At 35.7% G+C, this 16,469-nt stretch overlaps 1 protein-coding gene across 1 annotated transcript in view; it reads left to right on the top strand.

Annotated features, from left to right (window-relative positions):
* NRXN3 (neurexin 3) overlaps positions 1-16,469 on the top strand; it is a 1,892,810-nt gene that overhangs the window by 1,826,213 nt on the left and 50,128 nt on the right. The window contains exon 19 of the mRNA XM_027844705.1: positions 8,699-8,777. Coding sequence (XP_027700506.1) covers positions 8,699-8,777 — 79 coding nt within the window. The remainder of the gene's footprint in view (positions 1-8,698; positions 8,778-16,469) is intronic.

Raw genomic sequence — 16,469 nt, 5'->3', positions numbered from 1 at the left:
ACATACAAAAGGGCTATCCCAGTCTTCAAGATGCATATAGTCTAATAGGTGTGAACAATATTTAAAATAGGAGGGGCAGCTAAGTGGTACAGTGGATAGAGCACTGGCCCTGAAGTCAGAAGTACCTGAGTTCAAATCCGGCCTTAGACCAAACACTTGACACTTACTAGCTGTGTGACCCTGGGCAAGTCACTTAACCCCAACTGCCTAAAAATAAATAAATAAATAAATAAATAAAATAAAAATAAATAAAATAGGAATGGAATCAGGGAGAGGAAATTTGGTCCAGAAATTTCAGGAATAATGACTCAAGTCACAGGCTATTTTATATAGAAATACTCATTTGGACCTCACAACAATCTTGCAAGTTAAATGCCATTGTTATTCCCTCTGTTTACAGATATTAGATTTAATGACTTGTCTAGATGTAAGATCCTAAAGGACAGAACTGTTTCATTTTTTTGTTTGATATCCCTTCACAGACACAATCCCTAACACTGTTGTAGATGCTTAGTTAAATGTATGTTTACTGGATGTTGATTTGTTTATCAAAGAACTAGTAAGTGCTCTAAGCAGTACTATCTCTACTACACCACAGCTCATAATGTGAACCCTTAAAGTAAAACTTATGGAAGGCTGGCTGGTCTAGTACTTGATTACTTCACTCAAGATAAGTGACTTAGAAACCAATGCTTAGTTCCAGAATGTAGAATGACTTATAACTCTGGAAAGGTATTTGACAAGAGTATGTAGTGCTGAGATCTCTTTGAGAGGAGGTAGTACATTGAGTGATTTCCCATTATCTAATGAAATTGACCTCATTTTTTTCTGCTTTGGCTACAAAAATTTAGGTGTGACATCTGAGGTCATAATCAAATACCAGTTCCTATGAGTAGATTCTATGATCATCTCTCCTTCATTTCCCCTGGCAGTTTCAATTAGAAATGGTATTTGTGACACTTCATGGTAGCTAGAGTGGCAGATAAATGGATTGGTAAAATATTTTAGGATAAGAAACAAGACAGGAGAGAATGCAAGGAATATATTGTATGTATAACAGAGAGAGACCAATGCATTCTCTCTTACTAGTAGAGGACTTGTAAGTAGATGGAGTTGATACAATAAGTATCCATCTACCTAAAATGATATATTTTGAGGGGTATCATAATGATACTGTTTTCCCCAAGTGTCTTCCTGACTAACCTTCTATAACCCTTCCTGTTTCTTTATTGTCATTCATTTGAATTAAGGCATCATCTAGAGAAAGTCATTGTTAAAATGCATAAAACTCTCCAGAAAGTTGCCATACTAACTTGTGTCCATTTATCAGACTAGCCAACCAGAGTAATAACTGGCAATTTTGGTGCAATAGAGAAGTAAGCAGCACTCTGCATGCACTCTTATAAACTGTGGTAAATGGAGACCCTGTGATACCACAAGGCTGGGGAGCCTGTCTCTTTGGGAGGAGTAGGGTAAGCTGGAAGCTCATCTGGTTTAATTTTTGCTCCTCTAAATTTTAGTTTCCTAGAGCATATCCCCAGTAACCCCTATCCTAGATTACTAGAATAATAATCCTGTCACTTGATAAGCAAGGTCCTAAGAAAATAAGACTTTTTTTTTTTCTCTAATATAGGAAAAGAAGTCAAGAAAAGTCTAGGATGTGAGGAAACATTAAAGTAGGGGAGGACTGAGTTGGATACCTAGAAGCTGTAAGGAAGTGACATTAAAAAAGGGACAATGACATAAAAAGTAGTCTTTGCCTTTTTTTATTTTTAAATTAAGTATTTTCCAATTACTTTTAATTTTTTTAAATTTTGAATTCCATATTCTCTCCCTCCTTCCTACTTCTTTCCCACTCCTTGAGGAAGCAAGCAATATGACATCAATTGTACACATGAAGTTATACAAAACATATTTCTATATTAGACCACCCAGGGACACCAAAAACTGTTGTGGTTTCATGATGTGTTGTGGTGGAGCTGTCTCAAAGAATGCAGAGTCAGACCACCTCTAATCCAAGTATAGGCATTTATTTACTTCAAAAGGAACCAGCAACTTTAGTGAAAGCAAGACAGATTTTTATAGGGTAAAGATGCAATTATGTAACAGAAAATGTGAATATAAAAAAAGATAGGAGGGATTTGTTAAGAGATTAGGTAATAGGGAAAGGTTCCCAGCCTCAGTGGAACTATGCATGCAATTTTCCAAAATACATATGGAAAAACCCATTGGGAGGGGTATGTATGTATGATAATGATATTATAATAAGCCTGTCTACATTATAAGTTCACCTAAAGGACAGCTTTTGCTATTATTATTCAGGTACCTACTTAGGGAAAGTCCCTTCTATTGTTTTGGGGTCCACATCCTGCTTGGGCATCCTGATAGTGCTGCTTTCTGATGGGCTGAGTGTTGTGGTCCTGTCTGAGACTAGATGGATGTGGTTGTGGTTGAGTGCATGGAGACACCTGCTGTTTCTGTGGGAAATATGAGGAATGGGCCAGGGGCACTGGCTAGCTAGAGGCAGTGGCTGGGATCCCATCCCATGGACATGCCTGCTGTTTCTGTGAGAAATATGAGTTCATGGACACACCTGTTGTTCTAGTGAGCGGTAAGACACCTATGAAGAAATTAGGATATTGAGTGGGAGGGACCAGTGGCTAGGTAGGGGCAGTGGGACTGCTGTTCAGTGGGTCCTATAAGGAAGTTAAATATTGGGGCTGGGGGCTGCTTTATTAGGATTCCGTTATTAGTCATATTGCAAAAGAAAACACATGTACACAAAAAGAAAAAAGAAGAAGAAAGTGGAAAAAAGTATGCTTCAGTCTGCACTCTGGAGGTGGAGAGACTTTTTCATCATGAGTTCTTTGAAATTATCTTGATCAGAATAGCTATCTTTCACAGTTGATCATTGATACAATATTTCTCTTATTGTGTAGAAAGTTCTCTTGGTTCTGCTCATTTCACTTTGCATCAGTTCATATATGACTTCCAAGGTTTTTTTCTGAAACCATCCTGCTCATTATTTCTTATAGCAAAATAGTATTCCATCACAATCTTATATCACAATTCATTCAGCCATACCCCAATTGATGGGCATGCCCTAATTTCTAATTCTTTGCCACCACAAAAAGGGCTACTATAAATATTTTCACACACGTAGGATCTTTTGAAGGAACTTGGGATTTTCAGTTTGGAGATTGGAATCATTACAGGGAAGATGACAGCTCTCTGTAAGAATTTGAAAGGAAGAGCAATCATGAAAGAACAGGGTATAACTAAATATAATGGGTGGATTGGCAAAGAAGTAGATTTAAGCTTGATGTAGGAACATATTCCCAAGGATTAGAGAGATCTACCTTAGGAAGTAATGCAGTCTACTTCACTAGACTTCTTCCAACAAAATTAAGTGATTTGTAGAGAAGATTCTTATTTAAGTACAGGTTGGACTAAATAGAAGGAACTTTGAAGACTCAACTCTGAAATTCTTTGATTATGTGGTTTTGCATAGTAAGTCTTTGTGTATGTGGTTGGGGGCAGGGATATCAATAAAAGTGAAATGATCAGTCTGTGAACCAGTCTCTTTTTCTCCCTAAAAATACTTAATTAGGTAACAATTAAATGGGAGTCTTTACCCTAAAAATTCTGCAAACAAGCAGACCCCTATGCTTTTATCATTTTCCTGGGTCAGGGCTGGACATCCTTGGGAAAGTGTTGGACAAATTAGTCCTCATGGACTCATTTAGTATAAGCCAAGGCAATAAGTAGGATGTTTAAAACAGTTTAGATTAACTCAAGTTGTAGGTGGGCTCAGTTTACTCCTAAAACTTGTCAATCAGCATTTTTTCATATATATGTGTATGTGTGTGTGTGTGTGTGTGTATGTATATATGTATGTGGATGTATATGTATGTATGTATATATGTATATATGCATATATAAATATATGTATATATGTATGTCTCTATGTCTCTAAGTCTGTGTGTGTATGTGTGTATTCCTGGATAATTCAAGGATCTGCCATTTGGCCAATGTATGTACTTAATCCCCTAGAGATCACAATCAAGCCCATGACTTCTCTGCTGTTTTTTTTCTAATGCTATGGCCAAAGGGAGGGAAAAAAAATCACACTGTGGCCTACCTGAAGATGAATATCAACAAACTTATCTAGACTGCTTTTAGGACAACAGACACATTCTCAAACAGAGGACCCATCCTCAACATCTTTCCAAGTTGGCAAAGTTGCCAGAGCTTGTCTTTGGTTAAATTTTCAGTTAAGAACCCAGATTTGCCTAAAGGACAATGGAATAAGATTTTGGTAGAGTTTCATTTGTTTGCCACTTACTCACCAAAAAGCAAAAAATTCAAGCTCAATCCAACCTAATTTTAATTCAACAAATATTTATTAAGTGCCCCTATATGCCAAGCACTGGAGATAAAAAGACAAGCATGAGTCAGTGCCTACCCTCAAAAAGTTTACATTCTACTGGTTGAATAAAACAGTTACATGCGTAAGTAAATGAAATATATGCAAAATAAAAAAGTAATAATTTGGGTGTGGGTACTAACAACTGGGGGAATCAGAAAAGGCCTCTTTCCTAAAGGTGGTACTTAAACTGAGCTTTAAAAAAAAAACTAACAATTATACAAGAAAGAGGTGATGAGAAATTGCACTCCAAGAATAAGAAGCAGTGTGTATAAAAGCATAGAACAGGAAATTGGAATGTCAAATTCAGGGAACAAGAAATGGGATAGTTTGTGTAAGACAGAGGGACTGAAGAAGAATAGAACTGAAGAAGAACACTACCTGCGAATGTCTTTAAACATCTAGCTGAAGAATCTATATCTTTTTCCCTGGGGGCAACGGAAAACCATCAAAGATTCATGAACAGGACAATGATTTGATCAGACTTGAGCTTCAGAAATATTATCTTGTCAGCTGCATGGAGAATAGATTGCTTAGGGTAGATCCTGAAAAACAAACTATTGAGGCAAGAGGTAACGAGAGTTTGTGGGTCTGTACTAGGGTTAGGGCCATTAATTGGAGAGAAGGGAATGAATGTGACAGACTGTAGAAGTAAAATCAGCAAGATTTGCCCACTGATTGGATATGAGGGTTGAAAGAGAAGGACAAGTTGAGGAGGAGTCACAAGTTGTGTACATAGGTTACCAGGAGAATAATGGTGTTGTTGTTTAGCCATTTCAGTGATGTCTGACTCTTGATGACCCCATTTAGGGTTTTCTTGGCAAAGATATTGGAGTGGTTTGCCATTCCTTCTCCAGCTCATTTTACAGATGAAGAAACTGAGGCAAACAAGGTTAAGTGATTTATCCAGGGTCACACAGCTAAGAGGGGTCTAGGGCCATATCTGAACTCAGGAAGATGAGTCTTTCTGATTTCAGGCTCAATGCTCTATCCACTCTACTACCCAGCTGTCCCAAGGGTGGTGGTACAGGAAAGATATGTGGTACATGGGAAAGAATACAATCAGAGGACTTGAATTCAGTTCATTTCTCTGATACATACCTGAGGTCTGGATCAAGTCATTTATCCTCCCTGGTTCTCAGTTTCCTCATCTGTAAAGGAAGTAGGACTAAATGTCCTCTCAATTTCCATCATGCTCTAGCTGTATGATCCTATGGTCTCACAACAGTAATTGCTTTGTATTTTTTTTGTGTATATGTTGTATTCCCACTATGCTCTCCACCCCAAGTAGAATGTTAATTTCTCAAGGGAAGGGATTGTTTTGTTTTTGTTTTTGTGTGCCCCACTCCTAGCACAATTCCTTACACTTGGTGCTTAAGGCATGCTGAATTGAAGTTTTTGAGGAAGATGATGTTCCATTGGGCCATGTTGAGTTTGATTTATCTAAAGGATACCTAAAGCTAAGGACAGATATTGAGATTTCTGTTTTTGTTTATGCCTTAGCTATTATTTTGTTGTTCTGATTTATCTTAATCCTATTCCCCACTGAAATCACTAGTTTGGGCAGATTCATTCAGTCCCTAAGTATTGGTTAAGCTCTTACTGTGTGCCACACACTGTGCTAACTGCTGGTGATACAAAGAAAGACCAACATGTTATTCTTGTCCTGAAAGAACTCACATTCTAATGGTATAGTCTTATGACTATCCTTTTATAGGCAAAGAGCAGTTAGTATAGTATAAACCATGAATAACATTTCTCCACCCCAAAATACTGCCCTAGGATGCAAACCGCCATTAGTTCCAGTAACTGACAAACAAACCTGAATGTCTAATTAAAAGAAACACATTTGGAAAAATGTTGTTCTACTAACCTTAAGGAGGAGCAAGGCTGGAAGCCTCTCCCTGCCAGATGTGAAGTGAGCCAGTACTGTGGCTTTGGGAACTCCTCCTTCCCTATCAGGTGAATGGAGCTAGGGACCAAATGGGGTTTTTCCACTGTTCAGAGTTGCTCTTGACAATAATATTCCTGACAAGTGCACCTGCAATTGGCATTTCCTTCCTGGAAATATCAAACATACTGAAACCATGTAAGAGAGTGTTTTCTACTTGAAATATGGAACCATGATTTTTGGCAGCTGGAAGTGGTTAAATCAGCCCATGAATTAATATATTGGTTACTTCAGTAGTACATTAAAGGAGTACAGCATGAGCTGGATATGGGACAAGTGCTACTCAGTGACATACAGAATGGAGCTCTTGCCAACTACAGCAAAAGATCTTCTTGATGTGTTCTCCACAGTCTCATATATTTCTCCCATCAGTATTCTCAGCATCATGGCTCCAACAGTGGCGTTTTGCAGCAGGCTGGAGGATTGGGGAAGGGGATCCAGCTGAAAATGCCAAGGAAAAGTAGCTTTGTGATCTCTTCAGGAACAGTCTGACCTGTGTCTAGGGACTGTCACAGAATTTCCCTATTGGTCCACCTTCCTAATTCAGCTAATTGCAGCAATTACACGAAGGAGTTGCTTCTGGGGAGAGAGGCCATTATGCTTTCCCCTAACAGACTGTGATAGACACTGTTCATTAATTATGCCAGCATACTCAAACACAACACACACACACACACACACACACACACACACACAAATTATCTGCCCTGTATGATATTTAACTTGCACTGAAATACATAGGAGGATTCCAAGGAGGATTTTTGAATTGGATTTCACACTCACATGGTTCATCCTTCAGCAGCCATGCTCTCTGGCTGCACTTCTGCTTCTCAGATGACTGGAATTCTCCAAATTCTTTGATGAAATCATAGCTGGCTTCTCATTTAATCTTTCTGATTTTTTTCTCCTCCATACTTTTTTTACATAGCACTCTGTGCTTCTCATAAATGTACCACATCTCATATTTTATTATAGTTGTTTGTTTATGTGTTATATTCCTCATGGTATTATATACCCCAGGAGGAGGAAGAACTTGTGTTATTTCTACTCTATCTCTACCACAGTGAGCGCAGGTGTTTCATACTAATTCAGTCATTCAAGCAACAAGTATTTATTAAGTGACTATTATGTGCCAGGCATTGTGCTAGGCTCAGGGGGTAGAAAGAAAAAAAATTAGCTTGTTCCCTTAAGAAATTTACATTCCATCAGTAGAGATTATATGTATGTATGTTGATATATTTATGTATGTACATATGCGTATGTATGAAACATATGTAAAATAAATTTAAAAGTACAATTTTTATTGGGGAGGGAGGAATTAGGAAAGGACTTATGTAGGAGGTGATGCTTGAGCTGAGCTTTGAAGGAAACTAAGGGTTCTAAGAGGTAGAAATAAGGCAGGGATATGTTTCAAGAATTAGGTACATACAGCCTGTGCAAAGGCATGGAGATGGGAGATGGAATGTTATATGGGAATAACAGCAAGAAGACCAGTTTGACTAAATTATAGAATATGTGAAAGCATTTAATTTAAGTCTGGGAATGTATGTTGCAAATAGATCATGAATTCAATTTAATTCAACAAATATTTATCAGTGGTAGAATAGAGATTAAAGCCAAGTTGCCATGAGAGTTATGTACTGTCAACAGAGGGGCTGTATGGCTCAAATGAGTTAATGAATATTAAACATTTTGCAAACATTAAAGCACTCTATAGATTCCAATTATTTTGGTAATTATTAGCCTCCAGTCTTCAGGCCTCCAGTCTGGTGATGACAATTCCTTGAGCTTTCTGCTGTACTACTGTTGAGTTCAAGCAATATATATAGAACAATACAGGGGTATGCTGGTAAATGTTTAACAACTGGACTCAAGGGGGAAAAAAAGTATGCATGCACACTTTTTCAGTTTAATCTGGATTATTAATACTTTCTTAAGTCTAGAATTCCACAAAACAGTACATTAATCCCTGATTTGTAGTGATTGCTGATTTCTAAGATGTAAATGCTCACACTGAAAATTTAACAATGGTTCTCACAAGTTGGCATTGGCTCTATCATACCCCTACCTGCCATGATGGAGTATGGTCCCAGCCCATATGCTTTTTCAGGACCGCCTATTAAGGCATAGGATATATACTTGGTTTGCCAGAACTGAAAGTCATTGATTACTGCTAAATATTCAAAAGGTTCACTCCTATAGCAGGCCTACTTTAGAGAGAAGGATATCCTATGTATTAGACCTCATATGTCTTTGTTCATGATGTTTTCTTACTTCTTTTTCCTTTCTTTTCCTCTCATTCTTTTCTTTGATTTGAATAGCCCACATCAGATGACCTTGTTTCATCTGCTGAATGTTCCAGTGACGATGAAGACTTTGTTGAATGTGAGCCTAGTACAGGTAGGTCAGGTCAGTCTTATTTTGCTTGCTAACTTTTTTCATTTGCAAAAAACCAATATATACATATATGTGAATTTATACATGTGTGTATATATTTTAAAGGTGTATATGTGTGTGTATTCAATGCATATATATGTATAAGAATACATGTGTAAATATAGCTTTTTTAAAAGCATCCTATTCCATGGAATGAGTGATAATTACATAAGAAAACCAAAATTAAGACTTTTGATAAGTAATAGAAATCATATCTGGTGGGAAGCCCAACTTCCTGTAAACAGATCCCTCTCAGATTCACAAGTAATAAACAATTTTAAGTAGCCATTTGCAAAAAAAGTACTTGTGGAGAGGAAGAAGGACAAGTGTATTAACATGAAAATTAAAATGAGAGCAAAGTCATAATATGTGGTAAATATTATTTAATCCTCATGGGATGTTCTGAGTATTATCAGAAAAAAATGTTGTTCATGGGATTTAATCTGCAGTTACATGGTAGTATATTTATGTGATTCTGTTCTCTATGTGTCTAGAGAACTTGTGGAGCCACAAAGGACAATAAATGCAAAATTAATACTGAGTCATGCCATGGTATCTTCTGGGATGCTGCAAAATGTATCATGTGGGATCCAGTAGAACTTTGGCTATTGGAAGCCTAGGAGTTTGTTTTCCCACTTAGACCCTGATACATTTTGATGTTTGGATTCTTTATAATGAGCTATATATGATTATGATATCCAGCAGACAACTGCAGCGTCTTTTATTTACTGCAGACTTTTCCAAGTCTTCTTTTTTTGAGATTTGCCATAAGTTAAGCATTTATAGATATAATAGAGAACAGATATCATCGAATTTCTGTGTATATTAAAAAAAATGAAAAACTGGAGTTGGGTTAGAATCTTATTTTTTCAAAAGGTTCAATAGATAGTGTTTTATGTTTCTAGTTGTTTCTTTTTTGTTTAGTTATATTTCTGGTTTGTTTTCTTTCCTTTAAAAAAAGAAGCCACAAACCATTAAAATATTGTGTTAGTAACTTCATGAGGATTTTCAGGTTCACGCAAAAAAAAAAAAGTAAGACAAATAAAAACCCACTTAAGGCTATGTCTTCAAACTTGCCAACTTCGCATTCCCATAATGCTTTGTTGTGATCTGACTTGATAGAAAAGAACCACTTGGTTATTTGCAAGATGGCTTTGTAGTCAGGAAGTTCCATGACTTACTGCACTTTACCTGAGATGGGGAAGTTATTTTAGGAATACCGAAGACACAGTATTTCCACTTTTTACTGCCATATTTCAAAGGTCCAGATGCTTCAGCAGCAAGTTGGTTTGTGCTTTGACTTAGTACCCTGCTGTAATAACACACATTCAAGTGTCAGCCGCAAATTGAAGGGCTAGAAGTAGAGTCTAACATATCTTCACATCATGGTTAGACTCTGACATGTATTCAAACTTAGTGAACAGAAGGAAATGTATTGAGGAAAGAATTGTAATATGCAAACTTCCTGCTCATCATTAGGGTGCTATCAGTTTGTTAGTTGTGTTGGTTTTGTAGCCAATAGTTTAGGATTATTTAACCAAGTGAAAAATATTGCTATTGGGTTTCAGATAATTATTGAGTTCTTAATAAAAAGTAACCACTGCAATTAATTACATACACACAGAGATATAAATACATCTTTGGGAGATGGAAAAGTTAAAATTAAAGACTTTACCTTAGTCCAACAATGACTCATTTTCAACTCAGCCCTTACATGTTTACTTCTCTGTACAGCACAGTCCGTCCAAGAGTAAGATGGTAAGTTTCCTTAAATTAGGTTTGATATGACCTTCATAATTGAAATCCCAATTTATTTCTGTTTTCTCCTCCCTATATCAGTATGCAGTTTTTGAATATGCTATTGATTATTGAATAAGAACAACAGGCTTCCATGAAGTTCATGGAACAAATTTGAACCCATGGTGAAAAATTAAAAACTAATGGATCGAAGTTGTGGATACATAATTCCTTAATTAATGTTAAAATATATTATATGTATATATCCATACATATATACATATACACACGTACATACATATATTAGGGCTATCCAAAAGCAGTATGACATACTCGAGAAGTAGTGGATTCCTAATTATTGGAAGCTTTCAAACAAAAAAATGGATGATTCCTTGTTTAGCAGAGGATCTTAGCTTTTTGGGGGGTGGGGGACATGGACTCTTTTGGCAATTTGATGAAGCCCATGTACCCCTTCTCAAAATAATGTTTTGTTGCTTACATTCATTATTGATGCTAAATTTCAATTTGAGATGAGTGAAAATTAAAGATAAAAGTTTTTCCCATTTAAATTCACAGACACCATTCCCAGCTCCAAAATACTATCTTAAGAACCCTTGTTGTAGACTATGTAACAAAGAGGATTCCTGTTCAATTCAATTCAACAAACATTTGTTAAATACCTATGATAATACAGGTGATAATATGCTAAGTACTAGAGGATACAAAGACATAAAAGTCACAGTTGTTACTCTCAAGGAGCTTACATTCTAGTAAGGAATTCAACAAATATGAAAGTAAGTATAATACAAGAAAGGAGTGAAGGAAGAGAGAGAGTACTTAAACAACTGGGTGGTCAAGAAAGGCCACAGTACATGAGATGATCTTTGAAAGAAGACAATGATTCCAAGATGCAGAGATGGAACAGCTTGTTCTATGTGACACCCAAGGTTTGTTTTTTTTTTTTTCCCAACTCAGAAGTTCTGTGATTCTACTGTTTAAATGCAGTTTTTTAAAGAAACAAAACCTGGTCTCATCATTCTTGGGCAAAGGGCATAAATGCAGCATCTAGAATGCTTGCATAATTCTTTTTGGGCATGTCTGCTATATACCCCCTCACTGTACCTAGGAGTTGTGAGTGATAAGCAGGCATGATCTCTCTCCATAAGCATTTTGCATCAAAACCACAGAAAACTGACATTAAACCAACCTCCTAATGTTACCTTCAGATGGAGATAGCAAAACAACATAAAAGATTGTTTCTTTTTTAAAAAAATATTTATCCACTTTTTTTTTTCTGTCAAAAGGTTTGCATACAGACACAGAGCTAGATCAGAATAGAATTTAATCTAGGAAGGAAATAGTTTTTCCTGTTGTTACAAGAGTGAGTTGTGATTGCTCTTGGTAACTGATTAACACTAATGAGGTTAATGTGTCCAGTAAGGAAGTCCTTTCCCTTATTCATCAGAGAACTACTCTTTGGGCTTTCCCTTTTCCTAACTGACTGATAGGTCAAATTCAGATGAATTTAAATCTGTCATTTCTCAGGTCAAAGATATTTTTTTACTACCTAAAAAAAAAAAGACTTGTTTCTAAAAATTTGTGAAATTTACATAATTTTGGCTTAATTTATTAATTAGGAGGGGCAGAGCCAAGATGGTGGAGTAAAAGCAGTGACTAGCTTGAGCTTTCCCCCAAACCCCTCCAAATTTATTAATTAGGGGATGAAGCATAAATACATATAAACTGCAAACTGACATTTTCAGCCAATTTGCATAAGCAATGCAAGCTACATTTCTTTGTCAACATAAATCTGACAATAACACAAATTCACACAAATTTCCAGATAGAGAATTCATTGATTTGCATTCTTAGAAAATGAAAACCTTCATGATTCCATTAAAAATTTGTATTTTCCTAAATTGGGATGCTAAAATAATTACTCACTAGAGATCCTAACTGAAGTACAATAACATCCTTTCATTTGAAAAGCACAAATTAGGAAACTGAAGTTTGGGAGTAGCTTCATTTACTGGGGGAATCCCCTTTGTCTACACAAAGGGCATCATATTAATCAGCAGCTAAGTCCAAGCTAGTTGTCTTAGGTACATTGAGGTTAAGATACTTGCCCAGGGTCACACAGCTTGTTAGAGAGGCAGGATCAAGCATAAGTCTTCCCGACTCAGTCTGGAAATCTATCCATAAAGCCAGGTTACCACTTATTTTTGAGCATAGAATAGCTACTTGGTGATGCAGAGCCTAAAATTTAAAATTTCTTTTTGACCTACTGTTTACTAAGATACACACTATTTTCTATCATAAGCCCTATTTTCACATGAGAGAGGAGTGTGCTACAGCTGAATGGCCCTTTTCTTACCTGATGAGTGTACTGTCTTCTCCTTCTGAAACCTTCTAAATAGGTATATTCATGTTATATCCTCTCATTTCATATACCTCACCTTTGCAAGAGAGATTGGGTACATTTTCTATCCAGTATGACAGATCCCTTTGAAGCCTTTATCTCCTGTAAATGATGACATGAGATGCAGCATCACTCTACTCTTTTCTTGTCCATAATGGAACAAAAGCCATCAGCTTATAAATAACATTATAGATCTAGAACTGGAAAAAGCTTAGAGGTAATCTAGTCCAATCCCTTCATTTAACAAATGAAGAAATCGAAGCAAAGGAATAATAAGCCTCTTGCCCAAAGTAACACAGGGAATAAGCATCACAAGCGACATATGAACTCATTTTCTATGACCACAAAGCTAGTGATGTTTTTTTTTTTCAATGTGCTTCCTGTTTTTCAGTCATATCCAACCCTTCATGACCTCATATATAACACTATCCATAGGGTATTCTTAGCAAAGATATTGGAGTGATTTGCCATTTTCTTCTGCAGTGTATTAAGACAAATAGAGGTTAAGTGACTTGTCCAGGGTCACAAAGACAGTAAGTGTCTGAGGCTGAATTTGAAGTCAAGTCTTCCCGACTTCAGGCATAACATTCTATCCACTGAGCCACCTAGCTATCTCCTAGAACTGTAACCATTATTTCAGTTTACTGACCTTTAAACAAAAGTAGATTTCAGAGTTTCTGGGCTTGGATTAGAGGCCTCTTTTCAACCAGAAACCACTTTCGTAACATAATTATAGCCAGTTTTAAACTTCAGGTTGGGTCATTTCAGGGACATTTTAAGATTTGGATTAGCCTAGTTAAACCTTACAAATCCCATCATTTTCTCAAATCCTCACTTTTTGTTTATGGTCTCTGGCCCTCACTGAACCAATACAAAATATATACCTGAAACCTATGATTATAAGAGCATTGGTGAGTCTGTTAGGAAATTTTCAAGATCTAAAGAGAAGTTCTTAGCCTGAGTTCCATGAATTTGTTTTTTAAATATTTTGATAACTGTATTTCATTAAAATTGGTTTCTTTTGTAATCTTATGTGTTTTATTTTGTGCAGTTTGAAAACATTATTTGGAGAATGGGGTCCATGGACTGTCATAAACTGCCAAAGGAGTCCATAACATTTAAAAAATGCTAAGAACCCCCAATCTAAATTTTAAGAATTATTATTATCATGGGGGGCAGGTAGGTGATGCAGTGACTAGTGAGCTAGGCCTGGAGTCAGGAAGACCTGTGTTCAAATCCCACCCCAGACCCTTCCTAGCTGTGTGACCCTTGACAAGTTCATTAACCCTGTTTGCCTCAGTTTCTTCATCTGTAAAATGAGCTGGAGAAGGAAATGGCAACTCACTCCAGTATCTTTGCTGAAAGGGGTCATGAAGTGTTGGATACAACTGAAAGACTAAATGACAAAAATTATTATTATATTTAACTTCATTTCCCTTTCCATGAAGATGATTCAAATCTGTACAAGATATCCCCAAAATCTTCATGTAATTATAAGCTTTACTAACCAAAACTTGCACTAACTTTTTTGAGATATCCTGCATATCTAACCCTTTTGTCTCTTTTGATTTCCATTATCAATCATCTATTAGATATTTCCCCCTGGATTTCCCTTATGCTATCACAAATTCTACATGTCCAAAATGAACAGAAATGTTTGTGAAATGGCAGACTGTACTAAATTGCTTATAAGCATTAGCAAATTGATGAAATTTGTTTACAGTGACATAAATGTTTTACATGTGGAGTAATCAATTTGATCACTATCACTCCAAAAATGGTTTATGAAAAACATGCACAAATTCCACTAGACATGCCTGTTGAAGTTTTCTGTCTATAATAATTTATCACTGTAAATTTTGTAAGTACATTTTCAAAAGTAGGGGGTTATATTATAAATTATAAATTCATATATATGTATATAAATTCATATATATGTATATATATATATATATTCTCACCATCATGAATTTAGAGTATTGCTTCATCAAGACTTCTCACTGAAAGGTTAGAGAATAGGATTGACCATCAAATACCGCATAAGAAAATATATAAGAATCCTCAAATGGTGACACTGACTTATTTTAGCAAAAAAAAATGCTTTCTCCCATACCAATGTCATGACACTGCACTCCAGATTAAAATTAAAAGAGTACTAATATCATGTTCAATGTGTGTAGGCTTATATGAGAATGCCTACATACAGATGCACAAGTATGTAATCTGAAACCAGGGATTTTTTAGTTAACTGGAGAAGAATTACTAATTCAACTCATGAAAACTTCCTGATTGCAAAGACCAGTAAAAAAAAAAAAAAGATAACAAGTTTTACTAAATCCTATGAGCATGCAACTAATGCTTTGTGGTTCTCAAGAAGTGTTGTGGGTTTTCCTTTGTTCTTTCTATCCATTTTTTTTATTTTTACTTCGGTAAAACTAAAATATATATATTTATATATATACTGTGTGTATGTGTATTGATATAACATTGTGCCTAATTGAGTTATGTGTGTATATATATGTATATGTATATATATATATACATGCAGTATATAATAATAGTAAAATAACATAAGACAGATATCAACAATAATCCCTGCCATCAATCATATGTTTACATAGAAATTCATGCCCTCATTCTTAACCCAGCATCAGCGGATGTCAACAGATGCATGATATTTCATTACTTGATGAATAAAGCATGTTGATTTTTATTTAGGTTATTTGATTTTCCTTCTTTTATTTAATGAGCAATTTCATCTTGTAGTTATCCTTGGGAGGGTTGGGGAGAAAAAAATTATACAGATATATCTATAAATATATAGTCACTCCTGTGTATATATATAAATAGATATATACATTGTATATATTTCAAGAACATTTTCTGTCATTTCACCTCATCTTGTGCCGCATGAATTTTTGGTAGTTCTAATATTTTGTTTTACTTTAATTTTTATCCTGAGTGTTTTGAGTCATTATGACATTAAAAAAAATTCATTGCTCTACCTCTCTAAAAGTAATTTCTATCAAGTATTTTTTAAATACTGAGAGATATATAGATATGCAAATCAAACTAAGGCAACAAAATCTTTTCTTGCCATCCTATTGTCAAATCCCTTTCCCTATAGCACACCCCTATATATTTACTTTTTAAATCCCAAGAAAGTTGTGTGTAAAAGAATGAAGTCCCCCTCCCTTTCCTTGCTTTTATTTTTCCCTATATTTCCTTTATTTCTTCTTTCTCCCTGCCCACATGTCTCCATAGACTACTTCCAATTCAACCTGAATTTCCAACATTAAAGAAAAAATAAAATCAATAAGCCCAATCAGGGAAAATAACAATAATAGAAACAACTACTCCCTAAAATACACACCCATTCCCCTAAACTGCAGATGGCATAAAAAGAATTTTATTGCAGACACAGAATATCTGTTGTATCTTTTCCTTCTGGACAAGCCAGAAATCATTTTGTGGCATGCAGTGACAGTTTGTAGTTAACT

The sequence above is a fragment of the Vombatus ursinus genome, unplaced genomic scaffold (assembly GCF_900497805.2).
Source record: "Vombatus ursinus unplaced genomic scaffold, bare-nosed wombat genome assembly UNPS02014945.1, whole genome shotgun sequence".
Lineage (NCBI taxonomy): Eukaryota > Metazoa > Chordata > Mammalia > Diprotodontia > Vombatidae > Vombatus > Vombatus ursinus.
This window is presented reverse-complemented; position numbering and strand designations above follow the sequence as displayed.